At 38.0% G+C, this 26,188-nt stretch overlaps 1 protein-coding gene across 1 annotated transcript; it reads right to left on the reverse strand.

Annotated features, from left to right (window-relative positions):
- Positions 1-901: 901 nt before the first annotated feature.
- LOC107861989 (sister chromatid cohesion protein PDS5 homolog D) lies at positions 902-21,163 on the reverse strand. Its single transcript, XM_016707414.2, has 17 exons — positions 20,756-21,163; positions 16,411-16,614; positions 16,040-16,221; positions 14,095-14,221; positions 13,854-14,021; positions 11,712-12,464; positions 11,504-11,599; positions 11,305-11,397; positions 11,036-11,128; positions 9,784-9,866; positions 8,600-8,651; positions 8,272-8,358; positions 8,133-8,173; positions 4,859-4,910; positions 2,624-2,710; positions 2,001-2,038; positions 902-1,916 (listed from the first exon to the last, which is right to left on the reverse strand). The coding sequence occupies exons 1-17, from the start codon at positions 20,888-20,890 to the stop codon at positions 1,202-1,204; spliced, it is 3,006 nt and encodes a 1,001-aa protein (XP_016562900.2). The 5' UTR covers positions 20,891-21,163; the 3' UTR covers positions 902-1,201.
- Positions 21,164-26,188: the final 5,025 nt, after the last annotated feature.

A 26,188-nucleotide genomic window follows, 5' to 3' on the forward strand; every position in this document is an offset into this window, starting at 1 on the left:
TAGGCTTCCCTAAAATGAATGTCAGGTGCATTTATGCTTTTGAAAGTTTTTAACTTAAATTCTCTTAATTACTATTCTTTATCTTCCTCTTCTGTCGGTTATTATTGTAATAAAAAGAGAAAATGAAGAGTTTTGAAGGCTATTAAGAATTACTATTAAAGATTTGAAGTAAATAAAGAAAATGAACGATCATAGCAATTAAGTAGTCATTTTACAGACTTGCTCACTTGAATAAATAGTTCAAAAACATTCGGCTGATTTTCATTGAAATCAGCATTGTTATTTAATTGAAATTACTTTCAAATTTCAATCTCAATTATGACATTCAAAAAAACTGTATTTATTGAATTTCTGTTATTGTCGAAGGAATTTGAATATTCAAGATTTATGTCAAAAGAAGACTTTAAATATTTTGAACTTTTAAATTTAATTAGATGTTAAAAAAATTAATTCATAAATTTAATGAAGTCCTTTATGACTGCATGAAGCATAAATAATTTTACATACGTTGAGTTGGGCCAGGGGTTCAAAATGAATTGAGTTAATAATTGACCGGATCATGACCCTTCCGAACTTGAACAAGTGACCGAATCATATTTTTATGGGCTAATTTAACATTGAAAATGGGAACTTTAACCACTTATCAATGTCACTGACTATTAGTTTGAGCCTAGAATTGACCGTGTAATGCCATATTCTAAGAAAATTTGCTTAATTTCGTATGTTGAAAGTGATTAGATAGATGATCAAATATCAACAGCTTGCCACTGTAATCAATCAAAGAAGCTAGAAAAGCCAAACCAAGCAGTTGAGCAGCGTATGTGTTCGACTGCATATCCCAAAAACTTCATAGTATAAAATTAATGAAATAGTTGTAAGCAACTGACGGCAACACTCGGTGTGAACCCACTGGACAACAGCATATAGTTGCATGTCGTTTGATAGCGTATAAAAATAGTACTGAATACAATGTATTAGTAATGTTGAGATTAGTTTTTGCTACAAACTCGATACTGCACAAAATGCTAAAGTTCACAGAAAGAGTCCAATGTTACCATAATGTTCAAAACAAGATTCAACCATGCGTGATTGCCTAGATGATCGATCAATCACAATTTTTAAAATGTCTTTGACATAAATAAGATATGTAGATAGCCGTCATAGAGTTCCGAGAAAGTAGTAGGAATAAAACAGCTGTGGGCTACAGAAGCTCACTCAACCTATTCACCCAGTATTGTGCTTGATCCCTAGCCTCCTTGATGTCCTGTTGAACTTTTTCACCCAGTATTTCAAGTACTTTGACAGAACTTTCTACCTTTCCTGCTCGCCTTTGGGCCTCTTGCAAACGCCTTTCAGCCTTTTTGAGCCGTTTCTCTGCTGCCAAGACCTCCCTGTTCCTTTCTACCAAGTCCTTTTTAGCTGCTTTAGAGACAAGCAGGGTAGTCTCTCTTAACGCCATTAGATAGGAAGACTTTTTCTCCATATCTTCCTCTTCAGAAATCTCATTCAGATACTGCTGCAGCCAAGTTACATCAAGCTTGGCATCCGCGGCATTAGAGATTACAGATTTCATAGCTTTAATGGAAGAAAAACTAACATCACTGGTCTTCAGCCGCCTGACAACATCACTAACCGCGTCAAGAAGTGAAGCTCTGGCAGTCGGCGATTTAGAGTGACAGTTGACTGCAATGTCACCATACTTGGCAAAAATGGCAGCAAGTATCGGAGCACTGCTCACTTTTACTTTATAGCCATGCACATCCACCAGTTCACTGCATACATCACCATCTTTGCGGGACACCTTTATAGGTGTTATCAACCTCATCGGCTTTCCCTCTACCCCAGATTCTGAACCTTCAACCTTGATCCCTTTATTTTGGTGCACTCCTTTTGGAGTTAAATTATGCTGCATAGTCCTTCACAAAGAAACAAACTCTGTTCAGCTCACAAACCATTTATGATTATGCAAAGGGGTTTTAAATGCAATATAAATAACTTACATTGTTGAAGTCGCCGTCGGATCATCAGTTGCTTTCCCCTGCCAAATTTTCAAGCATAGATGGTGTTATGAAATACATACTAAGATCAGGTTTTTTCAGATTTCTATCACTTTCCCATGCATGCTTTCTAGGTTCACTTTGTCATCTAAACTTCTGCTGCAGTTTGCCATTCACAATGACACTGAACACTTTTAGAGACCAAGATGGTTGTCATGCAGGGTGAGAAGTAGTAATTTAGCTTCGCAAAAGTAACCAATTTATCATAAATTAATGCCTAGGAGACTTACATTTATAATCAGCTAGAGTTTCAAAGAAAGCCGAGGAAAAATTAAATTCACGTGAGCATTCATCTCTGCTTATAACTTCTCTTTGAAAGTATTAATTACAATGAAGGGCTATTTTATTGTTTCAAAGTCATTGTTTTCTTTCCGATAAGGTGATTGGATCTTAGTACTTAGAGATGGCAAAATGTAATCCTTAGTTAGAAGGAGATGACAGCGTACAATTAAGCAGCACTTTGATGTCAGAGTGACAAACCTTATAAAAATAAGATGACTACAGAAGAGAAGAGAAAGAGCCACGGATAAGTGTACAGGACTGTAGTTAAAGTAGGACCAACTTACCCTATATAACTTTGCTTTGCTGCAAACGATCTTCCTTCTTTCAGTAGCAGGAGTTAGCACGGGCATATCATCGTGAACGTTCAAAACCTGCTCAAGAAATTGACGTTAAGAATGCAGGGAAAAAAGGTCTCATAAAGTGAAACACATTTCAGCTCATGAAGAATGGTATTAACTCATGCAAGTTCTACCGAAAACTATATCAACTTCGTAAAATAGGTGAACGATATACCAGCAGAGGAAGTTCTTTAGAAAATTTTAAACCAGGATACATTAAAATAGGTGAGATATACTTTCATCGAATGAAGATGCTCCGCAGAAGAAAGGAGAAAGATGATATCCATTAAAGTATCCCACAGAGTAGTCAAAAACAAGAAGCACTGAAAAGCGCCAAAATCTATTGTGGCTTTAAACGCAAAGCACAATCAAAGCGCAAGCGGCAAGCCTTAGCGAGAAAAGCACTAGGGTTCAAAGAAAAATATCCAAGTAATACAAGAACAAGTAACTAAAAACACAAACAATAATTATTTTGACAGAAGGAAAAATAACTAAGCTATATATTTGAAATAAAAATTACGTCAATCAAGTTCAAAAACCACTATAAATTTTTTATTTAGATAGATGTTTTAAGTTTTTAGTGGACAGTTCTTTACACTAAATTTCTAATCCTATTCCTAATAACTAGAAGTTTAGTCAAAGCTCTTAACAATTAATGCATTAGTTGGTCAACTATGTTCATTATCTAGAGTTGTGCTTTTAAAGACATAGCTCACCGATGAAGAAGCACATGTCTTAACTGCTTGGCCCCTTCCCTAAAACAACAACAATATGAGGCGAAGTTCACAACCTGGGTTTTAAGGTCTACGAGCACCTTAATTGAAGCTTTAATAGCATTCGTATCTAAGGTGTACATCCTGAGGCAAGATGTCCAATACTTTTGTTGTTTTACTTTGATACTATTCCAACATTGTAATACTTTTGTTGTTTTACTTTGATACTATTCCAACCTTGTTATCTTCCAGAAAGGTAATAACTTGTATAGAAATCCAAAAGATCAACATCAAAGTTGCTGATGGAACTGTAATTACAAGCTCATAAGAGGAGCAAAAGAAAAAAAAAAAAGGGGATCAGACGGTAGCTGAATATCTAAAGCATCTCATAAGAGGAGCCAAAGAAAAAACAAAAAAAGGGATCAGACGGTAGCTGAATATCTAAAGCATTTACAGTTTCCTATCAGATCTACTAGGTCTATGTGGTATAGGGTGGAGTGTTGGCCAGTCAAGAACTAGTCAAGAACTCTCACATACCGAAGATGAAAGTTGCAGAAATGAGGATGTTGTGGTAGATATGTGAGCATATTAGGAGAGATGGGATTAGGAATGAAGATATCCGGGACAAGGTAGAAATGACATTGGTGGAGGAAAAAATGTGGCTGTGAGGTTGAGATGGGTTGGACTTGGCTAAGATTGCTTCAGGAGAGGTAGAGATAGGCCGAAGTATCCGGAGAGGTGAATAGGAGTTTCTTGTCCTTTGATTTCTACTACTATCTATTGTCTCTTTACTTCGATTATCACATTATTATTTGTTTTGGGGGGGCTTATCACACTATTTGTTGCAGTTACTGTTCTGTTTTTCAGAATGTTTCGCCATGATTTCTTCACTTCCAATTATTTCTTTTTCGATCTGATAGGATATGTTTTTCCTTGAGCAGAGGGTCTATCAAAAATAGCTCCTCTACCTCCCATGGTAAGGGTAAGGTCTGCGTACACTCTACCCTCTCCAAACCCCACTTTGTGGGATCACTCCAGCTGTGCTGTTGTTGTTACCATAAAAGAATAAGAACGAGGCGCTTTCAGCTTTTCCCAAGTTTGGAGATTTAAGTTGCTACGATCAAATGTAACTCAAGACAGAAGTTATATCACAAGCCTAGCAGGCCTTTGCTAGCCTCCCACTGAGAAAACAGAAGAACTCCTTATACAAAGAGCATTCCATTCCATCAATGACTCATCACAAATTCAGTAATGGGATTATGCCACCAAAAAGAAACAAAAGAGAACTTCAATGGAATATCTTCGAACTTTATCACGTGAATTTCCTGAAAGCAAACATGGTGACTTTGGAGAATAAACATATAGTGTTTGCCTGTTTCAATCTAACCCTTTCCACTTGATCTTAGAAAGCAATCTGAACAAGGATGTGTAGCTCATAGGCAGAAAGCTTCCATACAAGTACTCCTACCTTCTTCTTTTTTCTTATATGGCGATGTGAATCAATAATGCAACCAAGACGCCTGCACATTAACAACTTATGTAATACACATCAACCACTAAAATTGTTTCACATAGATATTTTATAAAAGCAATAACTTCAAAGTATAACATAAAATTTATAAAATGTAAAACGTGACAGTATCTTATCCTAAAGGTCGTTTTTTTGATAATGTAAACAATTTTATTAACAGAAGGGGGAAAACCCCGCATAAATATGCCAAAAGAAGAGAACCTACACAGCTACACCAAAATATGGTTCTCAACAAAAGAGGTCTAATACTCTATACAATTGGGACCTCGCAAGTACACCAAAAGTAAACTAGGTACAAAACACTACTCTTTTAACTTTACGAAAACAAGTTCTACCCCTTCAAAAGCCCTCTTGTTCCTCTCTTTCCAAATGACCCACATGACTACCAAGGGGGCAACACTCCATGCTCTCGTGCTTTCCTTCCCTCTTTTAAGAGTCCAACTTTGCAAAGCCTCTGTCACTGTGCCTGGCATTGACCCATTGCGTCCTAAACAAATTTAGGGCCACTCTCCATAACCGACTAGCCATCTTACAATGCAGAAGAAGATGATCTACACTTTTGCCGGTACTTTTACAAATGAAGCACCAACTGACATGAGTGTTTTTCTTCTTTCTCAGATTCTCCGCTGTTAATATCACACCCCTTGCCGCCAACCATACAAAGAAACAAACCTTCCTTCGTGCTCTAGGGATCCAAATGGATTCATAAGGAAAGGTATCTTCCACTCTCACTAGCAACCTCTTATAAAAAGAGCTAACAATGAATAAGCCGTCATCACTCTCCTGCTATCTCCATGCATCTAACAAGTTGTTTGATGTGTCTAGCCCATACAAAAGCTCTAACAGACTGTGAAATACTTCCATCTCCCAATCATGAAGGTTCCTTCTGAATCTTTATCTTATCCTAAAGGTCATAAGAGAACATAGTACTTCTAATGACTTTATTTTAGGATTATTAGAAGTGTCCCAGTAGTCCTGCTGATGCATTAAAAAGATTTACTGAAATCTGCACCACTGTACAATTAACATGGAATGCAATCAGTAAACATATTGAACACCCAAGTTTCATTGACATTCTTCTTTTACTGGGTTTCATTTCAGAAGTTCATCAATATTTCAAAATGGAAAAGACAACTTCAGTACAAATATAACACTGTTTGGTTGATTTATTGTTCACATACATCAGTGCTTGAATTTTAGTTGTTTTTTTGATTTTAGCATACATATAGAATAAACTCTAAGAAATTGTCTTACATCTTGTTTACGTCCCAAATATACTACAAAGAAACCGCCTATCAACATAAATGCTAGAAAGAAACTGTAATTATCTAGAAACTGAAGTATAACTTTCCATGCCTGTAAAAAAAAAAAAAAAAGAGAGAGAGAGGGAGGCTGTTTGTCAGTAATTATTATAACAGATTAAACAAGGCAGGAGACAAAAGGAAGGTTTACTCCCATCTTTGACAGAAGATTTTGCATAATATCTGATTGGATACAAGTATCACTTTTCTGAAGATGCGGACACTAGATAGCACAGCAAGAGATGCAAACTAGTGAAATAGGGAATGCAAAAGTATTAATGTTCGGACACCTAAACTATCGAGAAGCCTTACCAAAGAACTCCCCCTCCCCCCAAAAGAAAAGAAAAAAAAAAAAGAAATAGGGGGGGGGGGGGGGGGGGGGGGGACATTTTCAATGAGAGACTTGCATGTGCATGTCTATGTCACGACCCGACCCTAGAGCGGACAATATCACTTGTGGGCTGGCTAAGGGGTCTCTCGGGCCTTTGTGGTTCGGGATGCCCGTCGCGGCCAGAACCTCGGGTCGGGTCGTGACATAATGGTATCAAAGCCGCTCCTGTGTCGTCCCTGTCGATGTGGGCCAGAGTTCAAATTGAATGTAGGCAAATCCCGGTAAAGGCGGGGCAAACCTCAGTCCTGAGTGTAGGCAAATCCCATTCGGTGGGGCAAACCTCAGCGAGGACGCTGAGTCCATAAGGGGAGGTGTATGTAACACCCCAACTTAGGAAGGAGTCCCACATCGGCAAAACACGAGAGGGATGCTGGGTATATAAGTGAGAACGTCTTACTCCCTAGTGACGCGTTTTAAAGCCGTGCGGGCCTGGGCCCAGAGCGGACAATATCATTAGTGGGTTGGGTAGAGACAGAGGTCTCTCGGACCTTTGTGATTCGGGATGCCCATCGCGGCCAGGGCCCCGACTCGAGTCGTGACAGAATGGTATCAGAGCCGCTCCTATGTCAGCCCTGTCGATGTGGGCCAGAGTTCAAACTGAGTGTAGGCAAATTCCGGTAAGGCGGGCCAAACCTCAGTCCTGAGTGTAGGCAAATCCCATTCGGTGGGGCAAACCTCAGCGAGGACACTGAGTCCATAAGGGGGGCGTATGTAACACACCAACTTAGGAAGGAGTCTCACATCGGCAAAACACAGGAAGGATGCTGGGTATATAAGTAAGAAAGTCTTACTCCCTAGTGACACGTTTTAAAGCAGTGCAGGCCTGGCCCAGAGCGGACAATATCACTAGTGGGTTGAGGAGTTCAGGGGTATCTCGGATCTTCGTGGGTCAGGATGCCGTCCCAGCCAGGGCCTCGGGTCGGGTCGTGACAGAATATTATCAAAGCCGCTCCTGTATCGTCCCTGTCGATGTGGGCCAAAGTTCAAACTGAGTGTAGGCAAATCCCGGTAAAGGCGGGGCAAACCTCAGTCCTGAGTGTAGGCAAATCCCATTTGGTGGGGCAAACCTCAGCGAGGACGCTGAGTCCATAAGGGGAGGTGTATGTAACACCCCAACTTAGGAAGGAGTCCCACATTGGCAAAACACGGGAGGGATGCTGGGTATATAAGTGAGAAAGCCTTACTCCCTAGTGACGCGTTTTAAAGCCGTGCGGGCCTGGGCCCACAGCGGACAATATCACTAGTTGGTTGGGCAGAGACAGGGGTCTCTCGGACCTTCGTGGTTCGGGATGCCCGTCGCGGCCAAGGCCCTGGCTCGGGTCGTGACAGTCTGTGAGAAAAAAAAATTAAAATTGGAGAGTTGAATTAGATTTGACGCACCAACAGTGATACTCACCATCGTAATCTAGAAACAACAGGAAGCAGAGAACAAAATTGTTCGTCATGTCAACTTTACAAGCAGCATTCTATATAATCAAATGACTTGCCATGAATGAGAAGTTAGGTGAATGGAGCTTACATGTCAGACAAATCACTTGGACCAGGTACAATCTCTTGTATCTGAAATACATCCATCCAATAAGTCATGCAAATAAAGACAAGTACAGAACAGACGAGTACAGAAGCAAAGGGAAAAGAGAAGCCTGGCAGGAACCCACAGGATCTGATGCATTGTCATCAACAACTAGTTCCCAGCGTTCCTTTATAAGATTTAGCATTTCTTGCTCACCATCTCCATAGATAACCTTAGAATACCAGGAAAAACATAAATGATAAAACATTACCAAGACTTGGAAAATTGCCTGACAAATTAACTTCAATTTAGATTCTAACAACCTGTGAAACAATAGACTGACACCAGCCTATTAGCATATGAGGAACATCAACCAGCAATTAAGTGAGTACGAATGTATGATTACATAAAGCAGTTTGAATCAATTAATATACAAGAAAAATAATGTTTAGATAGCCATGCTAAATCTTTACCTTGTGCTTCTTCTGTGAAGGGTCGTATGAAGCGATATAACCTTCATAGAACCTAAAGAAAGTGAAATGTGAACGCTACGTGATATAACATTTCAACTAAAAATAAAGGTCATTGGAACGAAAAGAATAATGCCGCAATTTTTTTTTAAAAGGATAATAAGCAGCTAATTGCTCAAAAGCCTGCCTGTATGGACCTAAGAGCTTTTTTGAAAAAAAAAAAAACAATCAAAAAAGTTACCGCCAAATTCTTTTCCGCAGATGCTACCAAAGTTCTAATGTGATGCAATGACTGAACCAAGCACCAATAAGATACATATGATTAAAGATTTCCTTTAACTAATCATATTTTACTTTAAGAAAGGCCCTGTAATGGTTAAACATCAGATTTGGAACATATATTGATATATCACAAATACAAAACCTCTTTGTTTCATTTGGGTGGGGGCTGGGGAAGAGAAAAGAGCTACAATTTTTATTTAAAGCATAAAGAATCAGTTGCACCATTTTCTGTCTCAAATATAACCTATAATGTTAGGCCCTCAGAAATCTATGCTTTTTGAGAATGAGAGCATTCAATGAACAGAATTAAGCTTGAAAGAGGAACCCAGAAATAACTACTTGCATATTCGACTCCTCTGCCTTTTTCAGCTTTTAGTCAAACCTTGTTAACATGCAGATGTACCTGCTCCCCCTTCTCTATGACAAGTCATAAACCCATAGTTTCATGCCAAGAGTTTAGATGCCCTGGAGACCTTATTATGGCTAGACTACAACAAGTACTTGTACTTAATTTTATAGCAAGAAATTTTAAGATGACAGTTGACCATATTAATCCCTCTTCTTTGGCCCATCCAGTTAACTTGGACTAGAATTTAAGCCAGTATGATCTTCAGGATTCAAACAGAGCTCAGTATTTCTTTATACAATATTCTAGTTTTCTACTTCCTACATTGAAAAAAAGTTTACCTACTTCTGCAATTGACATGCATATGCATGATTCATATTCAGAAAATTATGAATAAGCAATTCATTCAGAGCTATTCAGATGAAAAAAATTCTACTCACTCTGTGAAAGAGCAAGTCAACATTTAAAACTCTTAACAGGAATAGCTGGATCTTGGCATCCACATCAGGTCCCCACTCATTATTCTCAAAAAAATAATTAATTCAATGAAATCACATACACTTGATCAAGTGGCCACCAAACCCTTACGCTGCAGCCAACCAGCTCCTTGCCATGCTTTCTGACAACCTTATCCGCAGATTCCTAAGGAAAAGATGATAGAGATGCACATAAATCTAGAGAGTAAAAAAAGCTTCCATTTCCCCAAAACCTCTAAAAGACACTGTAAAAGGAAGAATTCACCTGGAATTAAGGCGACCTATCCCTTTTACATTGTTTTTAGAGGTTTTTGAAAAATTGCTTTGCTTTGTGATTGAGACAGAATCCAATGCCTTCACCAATCAATTGTTGTACATCTATGTTGCGTGGCTTCTTTGGTTTTACCACCGAACCCGTCTCGACGAGATGCTGGTGCGGGGTGCATTTCGGATTCGGTCAAACGCATCCGGATACTTTGACCGAAATCAAGAGCAAATTTGGAAAAAAACTGAGGATTCAATTTCATAAAATAAAATACAAAAGTCCGACCGGCGACGTAGCATCGTCTTGGAAAGCTAAGTTGCTCGGACTCTCAGAAATGTTGCCGCCGCACCCGTGTCAGATCCTTCAAAAATACACTATTTTTGGAGGATCCAACACACACCCGCAGACATTTTTGAAGAGTCCGAGCAACTTAGTTGGAAAGAACCAGAGGATGACTTTTGGGGAAGAAAGAGAGCACAGATCTCGAGGATTTAAGTCTTTAAGCTTTATTCTTTTTTAATTGAAGAGACACACATATCCCTTTATTTATTTGACTTGTGACGGGTAAGGTTTTTTTTTCAACTGACACGTAAGTGGAAATAGTAAAATAGCATATACAAGGAAAATAGAAATTAAAAAAGTACATTTTGATGAACATGGATACAGGGGTGTGAATAGAGAGTCGGATTCGTGAAAATTTAAATTTTGTTCGTCAAAAATCACTTACTTATTTTGACATCCTTCCAACAAACATCTGTTATCATTTATTAAAACTGTCTTATTGTTAAATGATATTAGACAACCTTCAGTAAGTGATTGCTGAAGTGAATGTACTTGTTTTGATGTTCAAATTTTGTACTTGTTTTGCAGTCAAGGATTGGACAACCTTCCGACTCTCATTTTGACGTTAAAAATAGTAATTAAACGAACCCAAACTAAGGATAGAACAAATACTATACCTGAATCGACATAACTTACAAATGAGAACATTCACTTTACTATCACCTATTGAAGAACATCTGATGCTAATAACTATAAACCATCTCTAATTAGTAAAAATAAATGTTTACCTCTTCGTGTGATAGGGAGTTCTTCCTTTTACGTTGTTTTTTTGAGGTTTTGGGGAGGCTGCTTTTCTTGGTAATTGAAACAGAACCCATTGCCTGCAAAACTCAATTTATGTACATGATAAGTCCAAAATTAAGGGGTAGAACAAACGCTTTAATTGAATCCACATAATATTCCAAAACAAGTACATTCACTTCAGCAATCATTTACTGAAGGTTGTCTAATATCATTAACAATAAGACAGTTCTAATAAATGATAACAGATGTTTACCTCTTCTTGTGAGGGAGAGTTCTTTCTTTTTAGTTGTTCTTTAGAGGTTTGGGGAAAGTTACTTTCTTTGGTGTTTGAAGCAGAACCCAATGCCTGCAGATATCAATTTATGTTCATGATAAGTCCAAAGAAAGGGGTAAATTAAATACTTTACTTGAATTGACTTAACTTTCAAAAAGATACTATAATAAACATTTACCTTTTCTTGTGATGGAGAACTCTTCCTTTTACGTTGTTCCTTAAAGGTTTTGGCATTGTGGCTTTCTTTGGTAATTGATAAGACAGTGCCCAATGCCTGCACAATTCAATTTATGTCTACAATAAGTCCAGAACTAAGGGGCAGAATAAATACATCACTTAAATACACAACTTCCGTTCAGCCAATTGACACTAATTGTTTAACTTACCTCAGCTCCTGATTCATCAACTGATAACCGCCGTCTTTTATCACGACATCCGGCAGGTACATTTTTCTTGTCTTCTTTTTCTTGTTTCTCTTCTAATGCCTCCACAACAGCAAATTCTTCTGAAGCAACTAATGTAGATTGTGAGACTTTCTTCTTGGTTACTACTGGTGCATCTCTTGCTGAAATTGATGAAAATTGTGCACCATCATTCTGACCTATGTTGCCATTTTTCTCCTTATGATGTCTCTTTATAGACATCATTATTGGAGTCTTCTCCTCAACAGTTGAAGAATACAATCCTTTGGAGATTGCACATTTAGGTGAACAGCTACTTCGCTTTTTAGTATCTTCCCCACAACCCTTCAAGAGAATACGGGCTTTTGATCTCCGTTCTCCACCTACCCAAGCATGATCATATCCTTCCTCTGGTTTATTCAAAAAATTAGGTTTCCAACCTCTTTTCTTTGAAGCTTGAGTAGCTTCTGGATCTAGTTCTTTTTCGGCTGCATTTATGAAACCCAAGTTTTCTGGTAGCGAAGTGGCCCTTGAATCGGTACTTTTCTGCTGCTTCATTGCATCTCCACATACTGATTCTTTTAAAGTTGGATCCTTCTCTAGAACGATGTCATCGTCCTTATGCTTGGGATCATCTTTCCCTAGCAAGTTGTGATTTCCATCGTCAAAGCAAGCAACTTCAGAAACATTTTCCACCTGTGATTTCAATGCTCCATTCACAAATTGATCACTTTCTCCCTGTCAAGATTTTGGAAGAAACTTTAGAGCATTCTGACAAGTGCGTACAAAAAGGTAGAATTCACAGCATTATCATAAATCCAGAACAAATATCACCTATAACCTGTGAAGTTACCTTTACTTATCATCTTTAGATCAACAATTAATCCGGCAAAACAAGGAGCTTCTGAGAATCTCATGAAGGAGCTTAAGTTTTATCTTACTCAAGCTAGCCCAAAAATTGAGGACAGCTTGATGGAAAACAAGACGTGTACATATTCCTGAGTTTGCAATAGTCAGAAGATCTTAAGAGAAAAATCACCTGATAAGTTCTTGTTAAGATCTTCAGAGGAAGTAAAGTGTAACTTCACAGATTGTAGGTGATATTAAACGAAAGTGAAGGTAATTTAGCTATCTTACATAGTAGTAGTCAAGACCTAGATGTTACAACCATATTCCTTTCTTGTTACATTATTCTCTGGCCTATTATATATTAAGGATATGGATTTCAAAGGAGGCTAAGTTCCTTTAAACTTGTGAAATAAATGCATGGGAAAATATTATTAAGATGCATAACTATTGTATTACACCGAGCCCTATTTATACCTATACTCTACATAATACATAATACATAATACACATTGTTTAACATGGGAAACTCGAGTAATACTATATACAAGAACTATCTAACAAAGATCAACTGTGAAGATAAGTAGGATAAGTTCAGCAGTAACTGGATAGTTAATGTAAAACAGGTTCAACACCTAATCACAGTTTCCGTGATTTAAATTTAACAAGAAACATGGGATCAAAGTTATAAAAACTCTGTAGCACACTGTAGCATGATCCTGTGATAAATACTCGCAACTGATGCTACAGATGGCCATCCAGGCATAAACAAGGAGGATCCATGTCATCTTATTTGAATGGTCAAACATGTCATTATTGCTTTCATCGGAACTGTCTACATTTTTCTTTTTGATAGTCAATTTTGTATTTCGTTCTTTTCCCACCTCTTTTCTAAGATTATTGAATCTGCCATTTTTCATGATCGGCTGATTAAGCACTGATCCTAGACATATTTCCTACATTCCAGAATTCCTTTTCCAAGGGTCAAGACATATGTCAGGCTTTCTATTACTCCTACGGAACACCTAAGCTGAGAAATCCAAACATAAAACCAAGAAAAGAGAATAAGATTGACAGAATACAGAACTTGAAAGTCATAGAAAAGATGGTCTACCACAAGATGTACATTGCATGTTTATCTGCTTCCATTTCTTTGGTAGGGGTGGGAACTCCATTCTTCGTAAGTTAGAAAAGAAAATGAGAAGAGGAGGATTATACAACTAAACGATTATTTTTTGACAAATAATTGCAGAAACTACATTGAATATCAGATAGACACACCGTAGTTTTACTTCTAATTGCCTGACTCCATATTAATTCCACAACTTCCGAATAGTTGTTAGTGGAAATGCCGAGGGACCTCACTGCATTTACAAGATATGGATGAAGTTTGCCAGCACTTTCTTGAAGAACTTTCTCTCCCAGCACATAGGAACGTGGTGAAACATTCTAAATCAAAAGATGACGTCATTAAAAATAAGTAGAAAGATAAATGAATAAAGTTGTAGAGGAAAAGGAATACCTGGTTTTCCTTCTTAACACAAGTTATGAGGATGTTTAGAAGGTGCATTGGAATTTCTTCACTCTCTTTAATCATCATGCTCATTATTTCCTCGATGTCCATGAATACTTGATCAGGGTGGTCCGGTCTTAAAATGGAGCAAGAGACAAAACACTTGTCAGCCATTTCCACAAGAAAAAAAATGGAATACTGAGAAACTGGTAGTCTTTGAACTTTATGAAGAAAAAAAATCCGGCAGTCTTTGACATGCTACGTACCTTAGCATATAAGTTCATTTATGCTGCATTAAATATATGTAGGTACAACTGTGAATATTCAGCTAAAACTGTCACATACTCCATCCCAATTGCTATAACAGTGTTTGCTTGGTACAAATTTTAAGATGTGTAATTAACTTATGATTAATTAGTGATGGTTGGAAAAATATCTAATTAATAGTCAAAGAGTTAGTTTCATAAAGAAAACATCTTATGAGATTTGAAATTTGAAAAGTCAGAGACATTGAATTTTAAGTAGTAGTAAAAATTGCATAGAATAATATTTTATATGGCAGTCGGTTGTTGAGATCCCAGAAAAAAATTGAGTGGATGAAAAGACTATATACAAAGGGAGGGATGATATTAATATCAACTCTCTTTTAATCACCCACATGTTATATCTATTGATTATACTTTGCATGCTTGTAAGTGTTTCAACAATTTGGATAAGATCAATAGAGATTTTTTATTGGAAGCGAAAGACAGATATAGGTACTTCACCTAGTAGAGTGGAAGAAGATCATGGTTCCCACTTGGAAGGGGCGCGAGTTAGGAGGCTATCTACCTATAATACAACACTTTTAGGGTAAGTTGTCGAGATTTTCTCCAGACAGCTTAGCGACTAAATATGGATTAGTATGGTGATAAATTTTCTGGTAAGCCAGATAAATTCATTTGGAAGCGACTTCTCTTCATCATGAGACTGATTGAAGTTGCTTAAACTGTAACTAGTTGATTGGTGCCAGAAATGAGACATAGTTTCTCCCACTCCTCCTGGTTTTTCAGCCTTTACTTCCTTTATTTTTACTTTTCAAGTCTACCAATCTTTCTGTTAATCGAGAACTCTGTCTTGAGAAAACCCTCTGAGCCAACCGCAACCTTTGAAACTCGGGGTGATGGACCCCCTCCTCTACCCTTCTCCACTTAGATACTGAATTTAGTTTGCTTGGGAGTTGGGACAGAGCTCAAACTTGTGACCTAAGACACAAGTCCTTCAACCAGTTCCTATTGAGCTAATCCCTGGGGGCTTAAGTCTACCAATCTGATCCACAAATACCATCATCCCAACTTTCATCATGTGGCCAAAACAAAGAAGAGGAAAAGCAATAGTGCAAATAACCGCTGTTCTTTTCCATGTTTCCACTCACATTTTACTAGCTCTACATGTTCTGAATTGGGGAAAAATCAATTGATCACATTCAAAGCCCAATCAATTCAATATAGAACAATTTATATTCCAAAAAAGGGCTCATTGAATTGCTTGTTCTCAGCTGGGGCAATCTTTCCAGGACATGCAACTGCTGAGGCACCCATATAGAAGTTTTTCTAAGCCACAACTTGACCAAGATAAAACTCTAACCCAATTAGCTAACTAAAATATACTAGAACACAAGATAGAAGTAGTCACAAGCAATCACCCATCTCATTCATGAGTGTTCTGCTCTTAAAGGGTGATCATTTGCAGTTTAGTTATTTTCTTGTCCCAGTCCACAAATAAATAAATAAATGAAAATGAGAAAAAGGGAAAAGTAATACTTTGACGTGTGCAAGGACATAGCATACATTATATTACCAGAAAAACAAATGAACAATAACAGATAAAATACCAGCAAAGTTACACGATATGGTCAGGTTCAATCCTCTTTCCTTCAGAAAAATTATGAATGACTAACATAATTGGAGTATACCTTATACTATTCAGAAAATGTTGAAACATCTGAACAACCAATGCATCTAGTTCGAGATCCCACATAAGCACGCACGTTCGGTACTTCGCAAGAACTTCAATAATAGACACTGCCTTTGAATAACAGCGACCATCCAAGCAAGACAATTTCCCAAATGCCAACATTGCAAGCTCAAAAAAGTCCTGTACGCCAATTGAGCAAGAAACCAAACTGTGAGTATGTATAAATACTAGTCATGCATTCAATAAAATCATAGATGCATAACTACTACAGAATATGAACCATCAATTACAAAGCAAAACAGCTTAGTTAGAAGACAGACTGGAAATCAGTCTGACTTGGGCAAAGAAGGATGTATGAGTTGTATTTGCCTTAAGTCTGCCATCATCATACGGTTGATCTGGAGCTGTAATTCTCATGATCTCACTCATGCAAGATGCAACTGACACCTTCACATCTATGTCAGGATACCGTAGAAGTCCATCTGCAACTAGTGCTCTCATAGCAGGCTGAAAAGCATCTCGCGTTGATGCGGGGGGAATTTGCTTCACCATTGACAAAAGATGCTCTAAATTCTGGAAATTGCATATACCAAAAAAAAATGATTGAACCATGTCAAATATATTGGAAACACTTCTCTGGATAACACATGAAGTCTAGAACATGAGATCTTGTACAAAATAAAGAATAAATAAAATTGCAAACTACGTCACAAGGTCAAACATCTCTCTCTCTCTCCACTTTTATGTCCTTTCATCCATCAAGAAGCCTGATTAAGTCCTTTACACAGCAAAAAGTAAGAGAACAAATATAGATAATTGCACTACCAGGTCATGGAGTACCATGATCCCCCTCTATAAGAATAAGGGGGACATTCAGTGTTGCAATAACTATAGGGGGATTAAGTTACTGAGTCACTCTATGAAGATCTGGGAGAGAGTGGTCGAGGTGAGGCTGAGACGGATAGTGTCTATTTCGGAAAACCAGTTCGGATTTATGCCCGGCCGCTCGACGACGGAGGCAATCCACCTGGTACGGAGGTTGGTGGAGCAGTATAGGGAGAGGAAGAAGGATCTGCACATGGTGTTCATCGACCTGGAAAAGGCGTACGACAAAGTCCCCAGGGAAGTGCTTTGGAGATGCTTGGAGGTGAGTGGAGTACCGCAGGCATATATTAGAGTAATTAAGGATATGCATGAGGGAGCGAAAACCCAGGTGAGGACGGCGGGAGGAGACTCAGAGCATTTCACTGTCCTGACAGGATTGCATCAGGGATCTACTCTTAGTCCCTTTTTGTTTGCGTTAGTAATGGATGTGTTGACGCGGCGTATCCAAGGGGAGGTGCCGTGGTGTATGCTTTTTGCAGATGATGTAGTCCTGATAGATGAGACTCGAGGGGGGTGTGAATGACAAATTAGAGTTGTGGAGGCAAACTCTGGAGTCTAAAGGGTTCAGGGTGAGCAGAACCAAGACAGAGTATGTGGAATGTAAGTTTAATGACGTGAGGCGGGAGAATGAGGTAGTAGTGAGGCTAGAAGCACAGGAGGTAGGGAAGAGGGATAAGTTCAAGTATCTCGGGTCCGTGATCCAGAGTAACGGTGAGATTGACGAGGATGTCTCGCACCGTATTGGGGCGGGATGGATGAAGTGGAAACTCGCATCGGGGGTGCTGTGTGATAAGAAGGTGCCGCCCAAGCTTAAAGGCAAATTCTATAGGGTGGTAGTCCGTCCGGCCTTGCTGTATGGAGCGGAGTGTTGGCCAGTTAAGAACTCCCACATCCAAAGAATGAAGGTGGCAGAAATGCGGATGTTGCGCTGGATGTGTGGACTGACCCGAGGGGATAGAGTTCGGAATGAGACTATCCGGGAGAAGGTTGGTGTGACTTCAGTGGAGTGTAAGATGCGGGAAGCACGATTGAGATGGTTCGGACACGTGAAGAGGAGGGGCATGGATGCCCCGGTCCGTAGGTGTGAGAGGCTAGCGTTGGATGATTTTAGACGGGGTAGGGGTAGACCGAAGAAGTACTGGGGTGAGGTGATTAGGCGGGACATAGAACAGTTACAGCTCACCGAGGACATGACCCTAGATAGGAAGGTCTGGAAGATGCGAATTACGGCAGAGGATTAGGGCCAGTTCGGGTCACTAGTGTAGGGAATTAATTGGTGGGGGTGTATTCCTGTTATGATTCCGTATTCAATGTTTCGTGTTCCGTGTTCCATGTTTATTACGAATATGTGTGCTTTCCTCTGCTTTATATTCCTGCATTCCTGCTTTTCTCTGTTTTATATTCCTTATGGGTGCCGTATCTATGTTATGTCATCTGCTTCTGTGTTGTACTATGTGTTTGTGTGATATCTCGTGACTTGAGCCGGGGGTCTTTCGGAAACAGCCTTTCTACTTCATCAGAGGTAGAGGTATGGACTGCGTACATCTTACCCCCCCAGACCCCACTAAGTGGGAATACACTGGGTTTGTTGTTGTTGTTGTTGTTGCACTACCAGGTCAAGTGAATAAGCAATGCCATGTGGAAATCCTAATCTATGATAAAACTTAAGTTCAGGTACAAGAAGGGAGAGCTAGGCCAACTTCCTTCAGAACAAACATGATTCAAGATGGATCATGTTAACTGATCCTTCTTCAAGTTATGTGCAAGGAACATGTTGATAAGAGTAGATATCACAATCTAGGTCCAGCTGCTAGGTTAGATAATAACTTTTTCCAATACTAGATTAGAAAGTAAAACCCAATGAACAAACAACAAACTTCAAAAACTTAAGAACCATGGTGTAATATCCATTAGAGGATAAGGTATCACATTCATATCCAGTGCAAGCCTATGAACTTCCTTGGGGTGAACATCTAACCCTCACAATCCCAAACAGTGTTCTGGAATGCGAGCGCATCATCGCATTATGTGGTGATGCCATGCAAGGCTTTCCCATTGTGAGTAAGTGATGAGAGGCCATTTTACAAATGCGGGCGCATAACCCTGTGATGCGAGATGCGAGCCGATGCGCTCACATCGTGTTGATTTTATTTGTAGGGCCATTTTTAAATTAAAAATGAAAGAGTCGGGTCACTCTTGCCTTCACTCCTGCGAATTTTTAGGGTTAGCTCTGAAAAGAGTCGCGATTTCAATGCTGCAACCTCTCTTCTTCTTCACTTGAGATTTTAAGGTAATTTTTCTTCCTTCTTCTTTCTTCTCTGTTTTGCTGCTCTTCACTGCCGCGACTTCACTTTTCTTTTCTTCTTCTTCTTTTTGTTTTCACTGTTACTGTTCACTGCTGCAATCAGTTACTGTTTTGCTCTATTTTCTTTCTCTGCTTTTCTTTTTCTTTTTCTTTTTCTCTGCTTCTTTCACTTCTGCTCCTCACTTCTTTTTCTCTTTTTCACTGGTTTCGGTGATCAAACCTGTGATTTTGGTGTTTCGTTTGAACTTTTGCTTATATATATTGTCTTTATTGTTGATTATATAGTTGTTTTGGTCTTTTCAGTCAGACTTACAGTTTGGATGCTATTTGGTCTTTTTCCTTTTAAATTGCGCTTCACTTCAATGATGCGGTCGCATCATTTAACGCATCGCGTAATGCGCGATGTGAAGCCTCGTCGCTTTTTCCCGCATCAAGCTTCCCTGAAAACTGATCCCAAATCTACACAGACAAACAACAACAACAACATACCCATTGTAACCCCACAAGTGAGGTTTGGGGAGGGTGATGGATGATGCGAACGCATCCTTGCCCCAAATCTACACAGACGTGGGATCAAATTACAAGAAAAGAATGTTCTCATGTGATTTGAGAAGCCAAGGTGACAGCTTTTTTGGCTATCTTGGTTCGCCAAAAAACTCTAGCAAATAGTAATAAGTGGTAGAGATCTCAGCCTTCTAAATATTACTGATTTCAGGAATACATCAGGGAAACCATAAGATAATCAAAAGATTGAGGTACCTACCCTTTTGCTCAATGAGGATATATACCCACACATGGCACGAAATGAATGATCTATAGCTGGAAGAAAATAAGAATCAGCAGTATGTAGCACAAAAGTGGTTCGAGAGCTGAGCGGCACTCACAAAACTTAAGCGTTTGCACCTTCTATTTCTAACGAGCATTTTCTGGTCATGGTCAAGCGATCATATAATTCCTAGAATATCAATCAACTGCAACTAAATCCCAAACTAGAAGGGGTCGGCTGTACGACACCTATATATCCATTCTGCTATTTCCGACTTACTCAGAGATTCAATGGATCAACCTACCGCATCCGCATCCCTTGTCTGGACTTTGACCCTCTATGCTAAGCAAAACAAACACAGACAGAGCTTTTAATTACTAGAATGTTTCTATAAAGAAAAAGACCAATTAAGGAAATGATCTTTCACTAGGGTTGCTTATCAGAATTTCATCTGATACAAACCATAATCAATCTACATTACATACACAAACAACAATCATTTTCTACAAGGTGGGAATCAAAACCCTCACTACTAAAGTGGTAAACCAGCTAAACTACTCCTAAAAAACCATTGATAACCTAAACTACTAAAATTTTTCCAATAAGGGGTCAATTCATCCTAGGATTAATTAAAAAATTGTTGACTTGAGATTTAGGAATTCAGCTATAAGAAATTAAACAAGTTAGAGACAACAGCGTTGAAGCAACGCACATTTGCATAGACAAAAGGCTTGGTAAGCTTAAGAAAAGGCACTCACATCAAGTTTCTCGAGAAGCTCCTCTTTAGAAGAAGGGGGTTGATGAAGCAGCTCATTCCCAGCTTCAAAAAGTACTTTGTTGAGTTCCTCCTCCTCCTCCTCCTCTGAGACGGAAGCACGAGCAACGGCACCCATTTCCTATTTCTCACAGCACTTGCGCACACAAACAACAAGAATAGCAGTTTTACTTTGAAACCCAAAAGAAAACGGAAGGGCAAAACCCACTAACATAAAGAGAGGGGGGAAATGGAACGCATGCAGCAGAGGCAAAGCACATCTGTCTGTGAGTTTTTCTAAACCAAATTAATTTTTTGTGCTGTTTAAGGAAATAATTTCAATGTGTGAGTAGGACTCAGGTGGTCTTAACTGGTTAAATTTTCACGTTAGTCCTCTTAAAGTTTGGTTTCAATTAATGAAAATTGCTAATACATGCTATGTTGTTTCGGCTAGAATGTTCATATTATTTTATGTTAATTTTATTTGAATACTATCAATTATTTTGTTTTTATCTCTTGTTTTTGTACCTTGTTACGACTGTCTTTGTCTTGAACGAGGTCTGTATGACTCAATCCTCTGAGGTAGAGGGGCATGGACTATGTTACAGTAATCTCTACAGAATCCATTCTTCCCTGCCCCTTTTGTTGTTTAATTTCATCTTTCCTCACTATTTTTCTTGGGCGCTTCTGCTGGAAAAGGAACAAAGCCAACATTCAAACATCAAAAAAATATGATGATGAAAACAATAGGCTCTCCGTCTTCGAAGTTTAGTGATTTTTTTTTTAAGAAAAAAAAAAGGAATTACATTTTTAAAAAACAGATTAAAAGAAAAAATTATTCTTTTTTAAACGGATGGAGCAACAATTATATGAACTTTTAGGACTTATAATAGGACAGAACTAATGTTTATGCTAGCAAGCAGTAACTATATCAGCTTTAGGACTTATAATAGGACAGAACAAAGAAAACCAATTTTGTTGCCACCTATAACTTAGGAGGTCCCACGTATTAAAAGGTTAAAAGGGGCAAAGCCTTGGCTCATTTTCACAAAAAAATTTAGTTAGTGGGTTTAACCAAAATTCACTGTGCGAAATCAAAATTTTTGTTAAGGAGATCAAAATATAAATACTCAAAAAAAGTTTAGGAATTCAATATCTACTGTACATATCTAAAAGGAAAATTTGACCTTATATACAATGTAATTTTTCGATGAAGGATACCTCCAAGATCAAACAGTATACACACATATAATAAACTTACTGATAAAGATTGCAAATTTAATACTCAGTCGTTGGTACACATAATCTGCCTATCTTGTAAACTGTGTTTTCATGAACAGGTGTAAAGACCACATGAGAAGGATCCAATGACCATTGCAAAAAGCAGTTTACTATAGAAGTCACTTAATTGTCATCTCGAGAAGGTTGTTCCGCATGAAAATTCAATGTTATAACTGGTCATTCCTGATTCACCTTGTTTTTCAGCCTCTCCAACTCGTTCAAGTGCCATAACAAACTCGGTTTTCCTGTATTCCATCTCTTTATTACTAGCTGCCCAGCATAATGATTGTATTGTTATCATCCCATGATTGTTAGATGTTTCAAGATCGAAAACCTCTCGTGTTTTAAAATTAATTATCAAGGCCTATGTCAAAGGAAATAATCAAAAAACGACATAGTTCATCACGGTTACTTTGCCTAACGCTATAAAACTGACATGGTTGCAACCGTCAACTGAAAAGCATGCAAAAGAGGTGTTGGACAACTGATAATCTGACGTAGTTGATGTTGAAGTTTTTGAAGAAAGAAAAGTTTTGCCTCCCACATCGAAAATCTACTTGGTTTGGGAGTAGGTTGAGAGTTATAAATAAACTCCACCTCCTTCATTGTTGAAACACACAAAAATATTCTTTTCCTTGTTTATTATTGGAGATCTTGAGAATAGTATTTTAGGAAGTGAGGGTGTGTAAGAAAAATATTGTGTATTGTATGGTGTAATAATTTTCATATAGTGAATATTTTTCTGAGAGGCCGTGGTTTTTCTTCAATTGGGGAGTTTTTCACGTTAAATCTTTGTGTTGTTATCTCTTTAATTTCTCTATTATTTTCTGCTTGAAAGCGGTCCGGAAGGGGCGAAAAAAATAGTCTATTTTCTCCCAAACAAGTGGTCTATTTTCTCCCAAACAAGTGGTGTCAGAGCCTTCGGTGTGGAATAATTCTTTTAAAATTTTAGTATGCTCTGTGGTTGCAGCTTTGTCTGATCTTCCACATCAGAAAAAATTTCTGAATTAGAATTATTGTTCTCAAGCAGAAGTTTCGTCCCGGTGGAGTAGCAAGTAGAGTCTGATTCCGGCTAAGTTTGCTATTCTGGTGGAGTTACTTTGGGGTACTTGTATATTTGGTAATAGTGGAAATAAGTGGGTACTTGTATATTTGGTAATAGTGGAAATAAGTACAGTCTAAAGAGGTTCTGGCTAAGGAAAGACTTGGTACTTAAGTGTATCCCTTGTGATCCACCTCTCTTTCCTGGGAACTAATTTAGTGGGTACTTTACATTACTATTGTCCATTTATTAGTACTGATAAACTAGATGGGACAAAATTTGAGATTGAGAAATTTGATGGGAGAATTAATTTTGGCTTGTGGAATTACACAAAGCATTGAAACAGAGACCAACTAGCGGAAAAGGTGATAAGGATTCAGAAAAATCTGAAAGCAGTAAAGACTCAGAAAAATCTAGAATTAGTGGTGAAGAATAAGAAGAGCTAGACATGAAAGCAGCAAGTCAAATTCGCTTGTGTTTAGCTAAAAATGTTCTTGCTAATGTGATTGGATTATTTACAACAAAGGAGTTGTGGGAGAAACTTGAAGAATTGTACCAAACCAAAAGTATTTCAAATAGGTTATATTTGAAGGAGCAATTTCATAAATTACAAATGGATGAAGGTATAACTATTTCTGATCATCTGAGTGTCTTGAATGAGATTGTTTCTGAATTTGAATCTATTGGAGTAAAAATTGATGATGAAGACAAGACACTTCGACTTATCTGGTCTCTTCCATCTTCCTACAAGCACATGTAACTCATTTTAATGTATGGGAAGGAAACTGTGATTTTCTCATAACTGACTGAGGAGAAAGAATGAAGAATGAAGATGAAAAATCTCTAGAAGATTCAGCTCTTGTTGTTAAAGAAAAATGAAAGCAAAGCTCTAAGCAGAAGGTTATCTGCTGGAATTGTAAACAATCGGGACATGTTAAAAATAATTGTCCAAATAATGGGGCTAGTTCGGCTGGAAGCTCCAAAGAAAATGTTGACAATGTTGTCTCCCTAGAATAGTGGAATGATATTTCTTTGTAAAGAAAGATGAAAATCCTCATGGCATGAATGCTGCCTTTAGAATTGCCATGTAAGAGGATGTTTAATTGGTAGCTGGTCCACAAGTTTGCACATGGGCATTGATTGATAGGTAATGCAGGGTGTGTGGTGGAAAGGATGTCGATGACTAATGAACTCTCAAGAAATCAACAAGAGGGTTGCACCATAAGTTATTAGCAGGTTTTTTCGACATGTGCCGAAAATGAAATTTTTGAAATTGGGAAGTAATTTCAAGTGAAAATTCTTGGATTGTTTTTTCAATCTGAGTGGAGGTACTCTTTATGGTGGGGGTATCATAATTCTTGAATTTAGAATTATGATTGTCAGTAGCAGCTAATTTGAAAGTTGCAGCCATACATGGTTGGTCGAGTTTAGAGTCAGGTAGAGAACTGATTTTGTTATGTGTAGTTGGACAACTATAAAAGGTCAACGGATTGAATTTTCTTCTCTCCAAAAGGTGGAGATTTGTTGAAGTTTTTGAAGAAAGAAAAGTTTTGCCTCCCACATCGAAAATCTACTTGGTTTGGGAGGAGGTTGAGAGTTATAAATAAACTCCACCTCCTTCATTGTTGAAACACACAAAAATATTTTTTTCCTTATTTACTATTAAGGGGCTTTAGAGATGATTCTCTTGGAGATCTCTTTGAGAATAGCATTTTAGGAAGTGAGGGTGTGTGAGAAAAATATTGTAGATTGTATGGTGTAATAATTTCCATATAGTGAATATTTTTCTGAGAGGCTCGTGGTTTTTCTTCAATTGGGGAGTTTTCCATGTTAAATCTTTGTGTTGTTATTTTTTTTAATTTCTCTATTATTTTTTGCTTGAAAGCGGTCCGAAAGCGGTCCGAAAGGGGCGGGAAAAATAGTCCATTTTTTCCCAAACAGTTGACTGGGTTGGGTGCAGAGTCTGATGGTGACAAGCAGGAAGAGGTATTCATCGGTGTTTTTGTTACCAAGCTTAATCTATATGGAAGCATCACCAATTTTTTGTTGTAACCCAGGAGAGGAGAATAATAACTCCAAGGACAATATAAACAGGCCCCTATTTCTGAATCAAAGCCTAAAATAGTCATGTAACGAATCACTAATTAAAGCATTGTCAAATGTCAAATATCCACATGCACATACATGCTAAAATATAGCAAATGAGACATAATCATCAATAATATAGGGCGCCCCTCTTTGCTTGTATCTAAACCTAATAAGGTACTTGAAAGAAGGTTAAAGAGAAACTTTTATTTCCCTTCTCGGTTGACACCACCCGTAGAAGGCACAATAGTCCTGCCAACAACTAATCCTAGTACAAGCAGAGCTTGAATAAAGTGATTTTCACCGGTAATGTACCATGTCAAAGTTCTCTTCCTAATTAAGCCACTCAAGTTTTTATTAGCAATCTAATAAATTGTTCACATTAGAAAATGCACAAGTCAAGGCACATAAATTTCAACAAGGTCATCACACATGACATTGCTGAAAATCTTAATGAATGTAACATAGCTTGAGCTTTCTTATCCGCATTTAATTCTCTCTGAAGCATGACAGATGCAACATGATGGTTACATTTTAGCAGAACTCAAAGAAGTCACATCAAGTTTATGTTCCTTTAGATCCTTGTACAACATCCCTACTAGTTGAACGCATACAAGTTTCAAACAAGAGTATGAGGTGCATCGTCTTGTGGAGCCAATGAAACTAACCTGAGAATTTAAATCTTTTGCTTTATCAGTATATATATATCTGGAATTCTGCATCTGAGTTCTACTCTTCGATTACTTTAAATCTCGGAGACATTGGCTTTAATTAAGGTTATACTGTTGTAATCACTCAACTCAGATTTATTATGTGGCTTGTTGTTAAGGAGAAGTTGCTTAATTACAAAAAGAGATTGATTCGGATGAACATCTCAGTGGATGGTCAGCAATGTTGTTTGTGTAATACTATTGTTTTTTAAACCAGTCGTCATTTATTTGTTGAACGTGTACAGTTTAAAAATGTTAAGAGAAGTAATGATGTAATTAATTAGAGTCAGTTTACAGCATGAAAATGTAGGATACATCC

The sequence above is a fragment of the Capsicum annuum genome, chromosome 3 (assembly GCF_002878395.1).
Source record: "Capsicum annuum cultivar UCD-10X-F1 chromosome 3, UCD10Xv1.1, whole genome shotgun sequence".
Taxonomy (NCBI): Eukaryota; Viridiplantae; Streptophyta; class Magnoliopsida; order Solanales; family Solanaceae; genus Capsicum; species Capsicum annuum.

Coding starts and splice junctions, on each gene's coding strand:
- LOC107861989 (XM_016707414.2), bottom strand. CDS start 20,890: ATGGGTGCCGTTGCTCGTGCTTCCGTCTCAGAGGAGGAGGAGGAGGAG. Junction 16,615..20,755: donor AGCTTCTCGAGAAACTTGAT/GTGAGTGCCTTT, acceptor TGCAATTTCCAG/AATTTAGAGCATCTTTTGTC. Junction 16,222..16,410: donor ATGATGATGGCAGACTTAAG/GCAAATACAACT, acceptor ATTGGCGTACAG/GACTTTTTTGAGCTTGCAAT.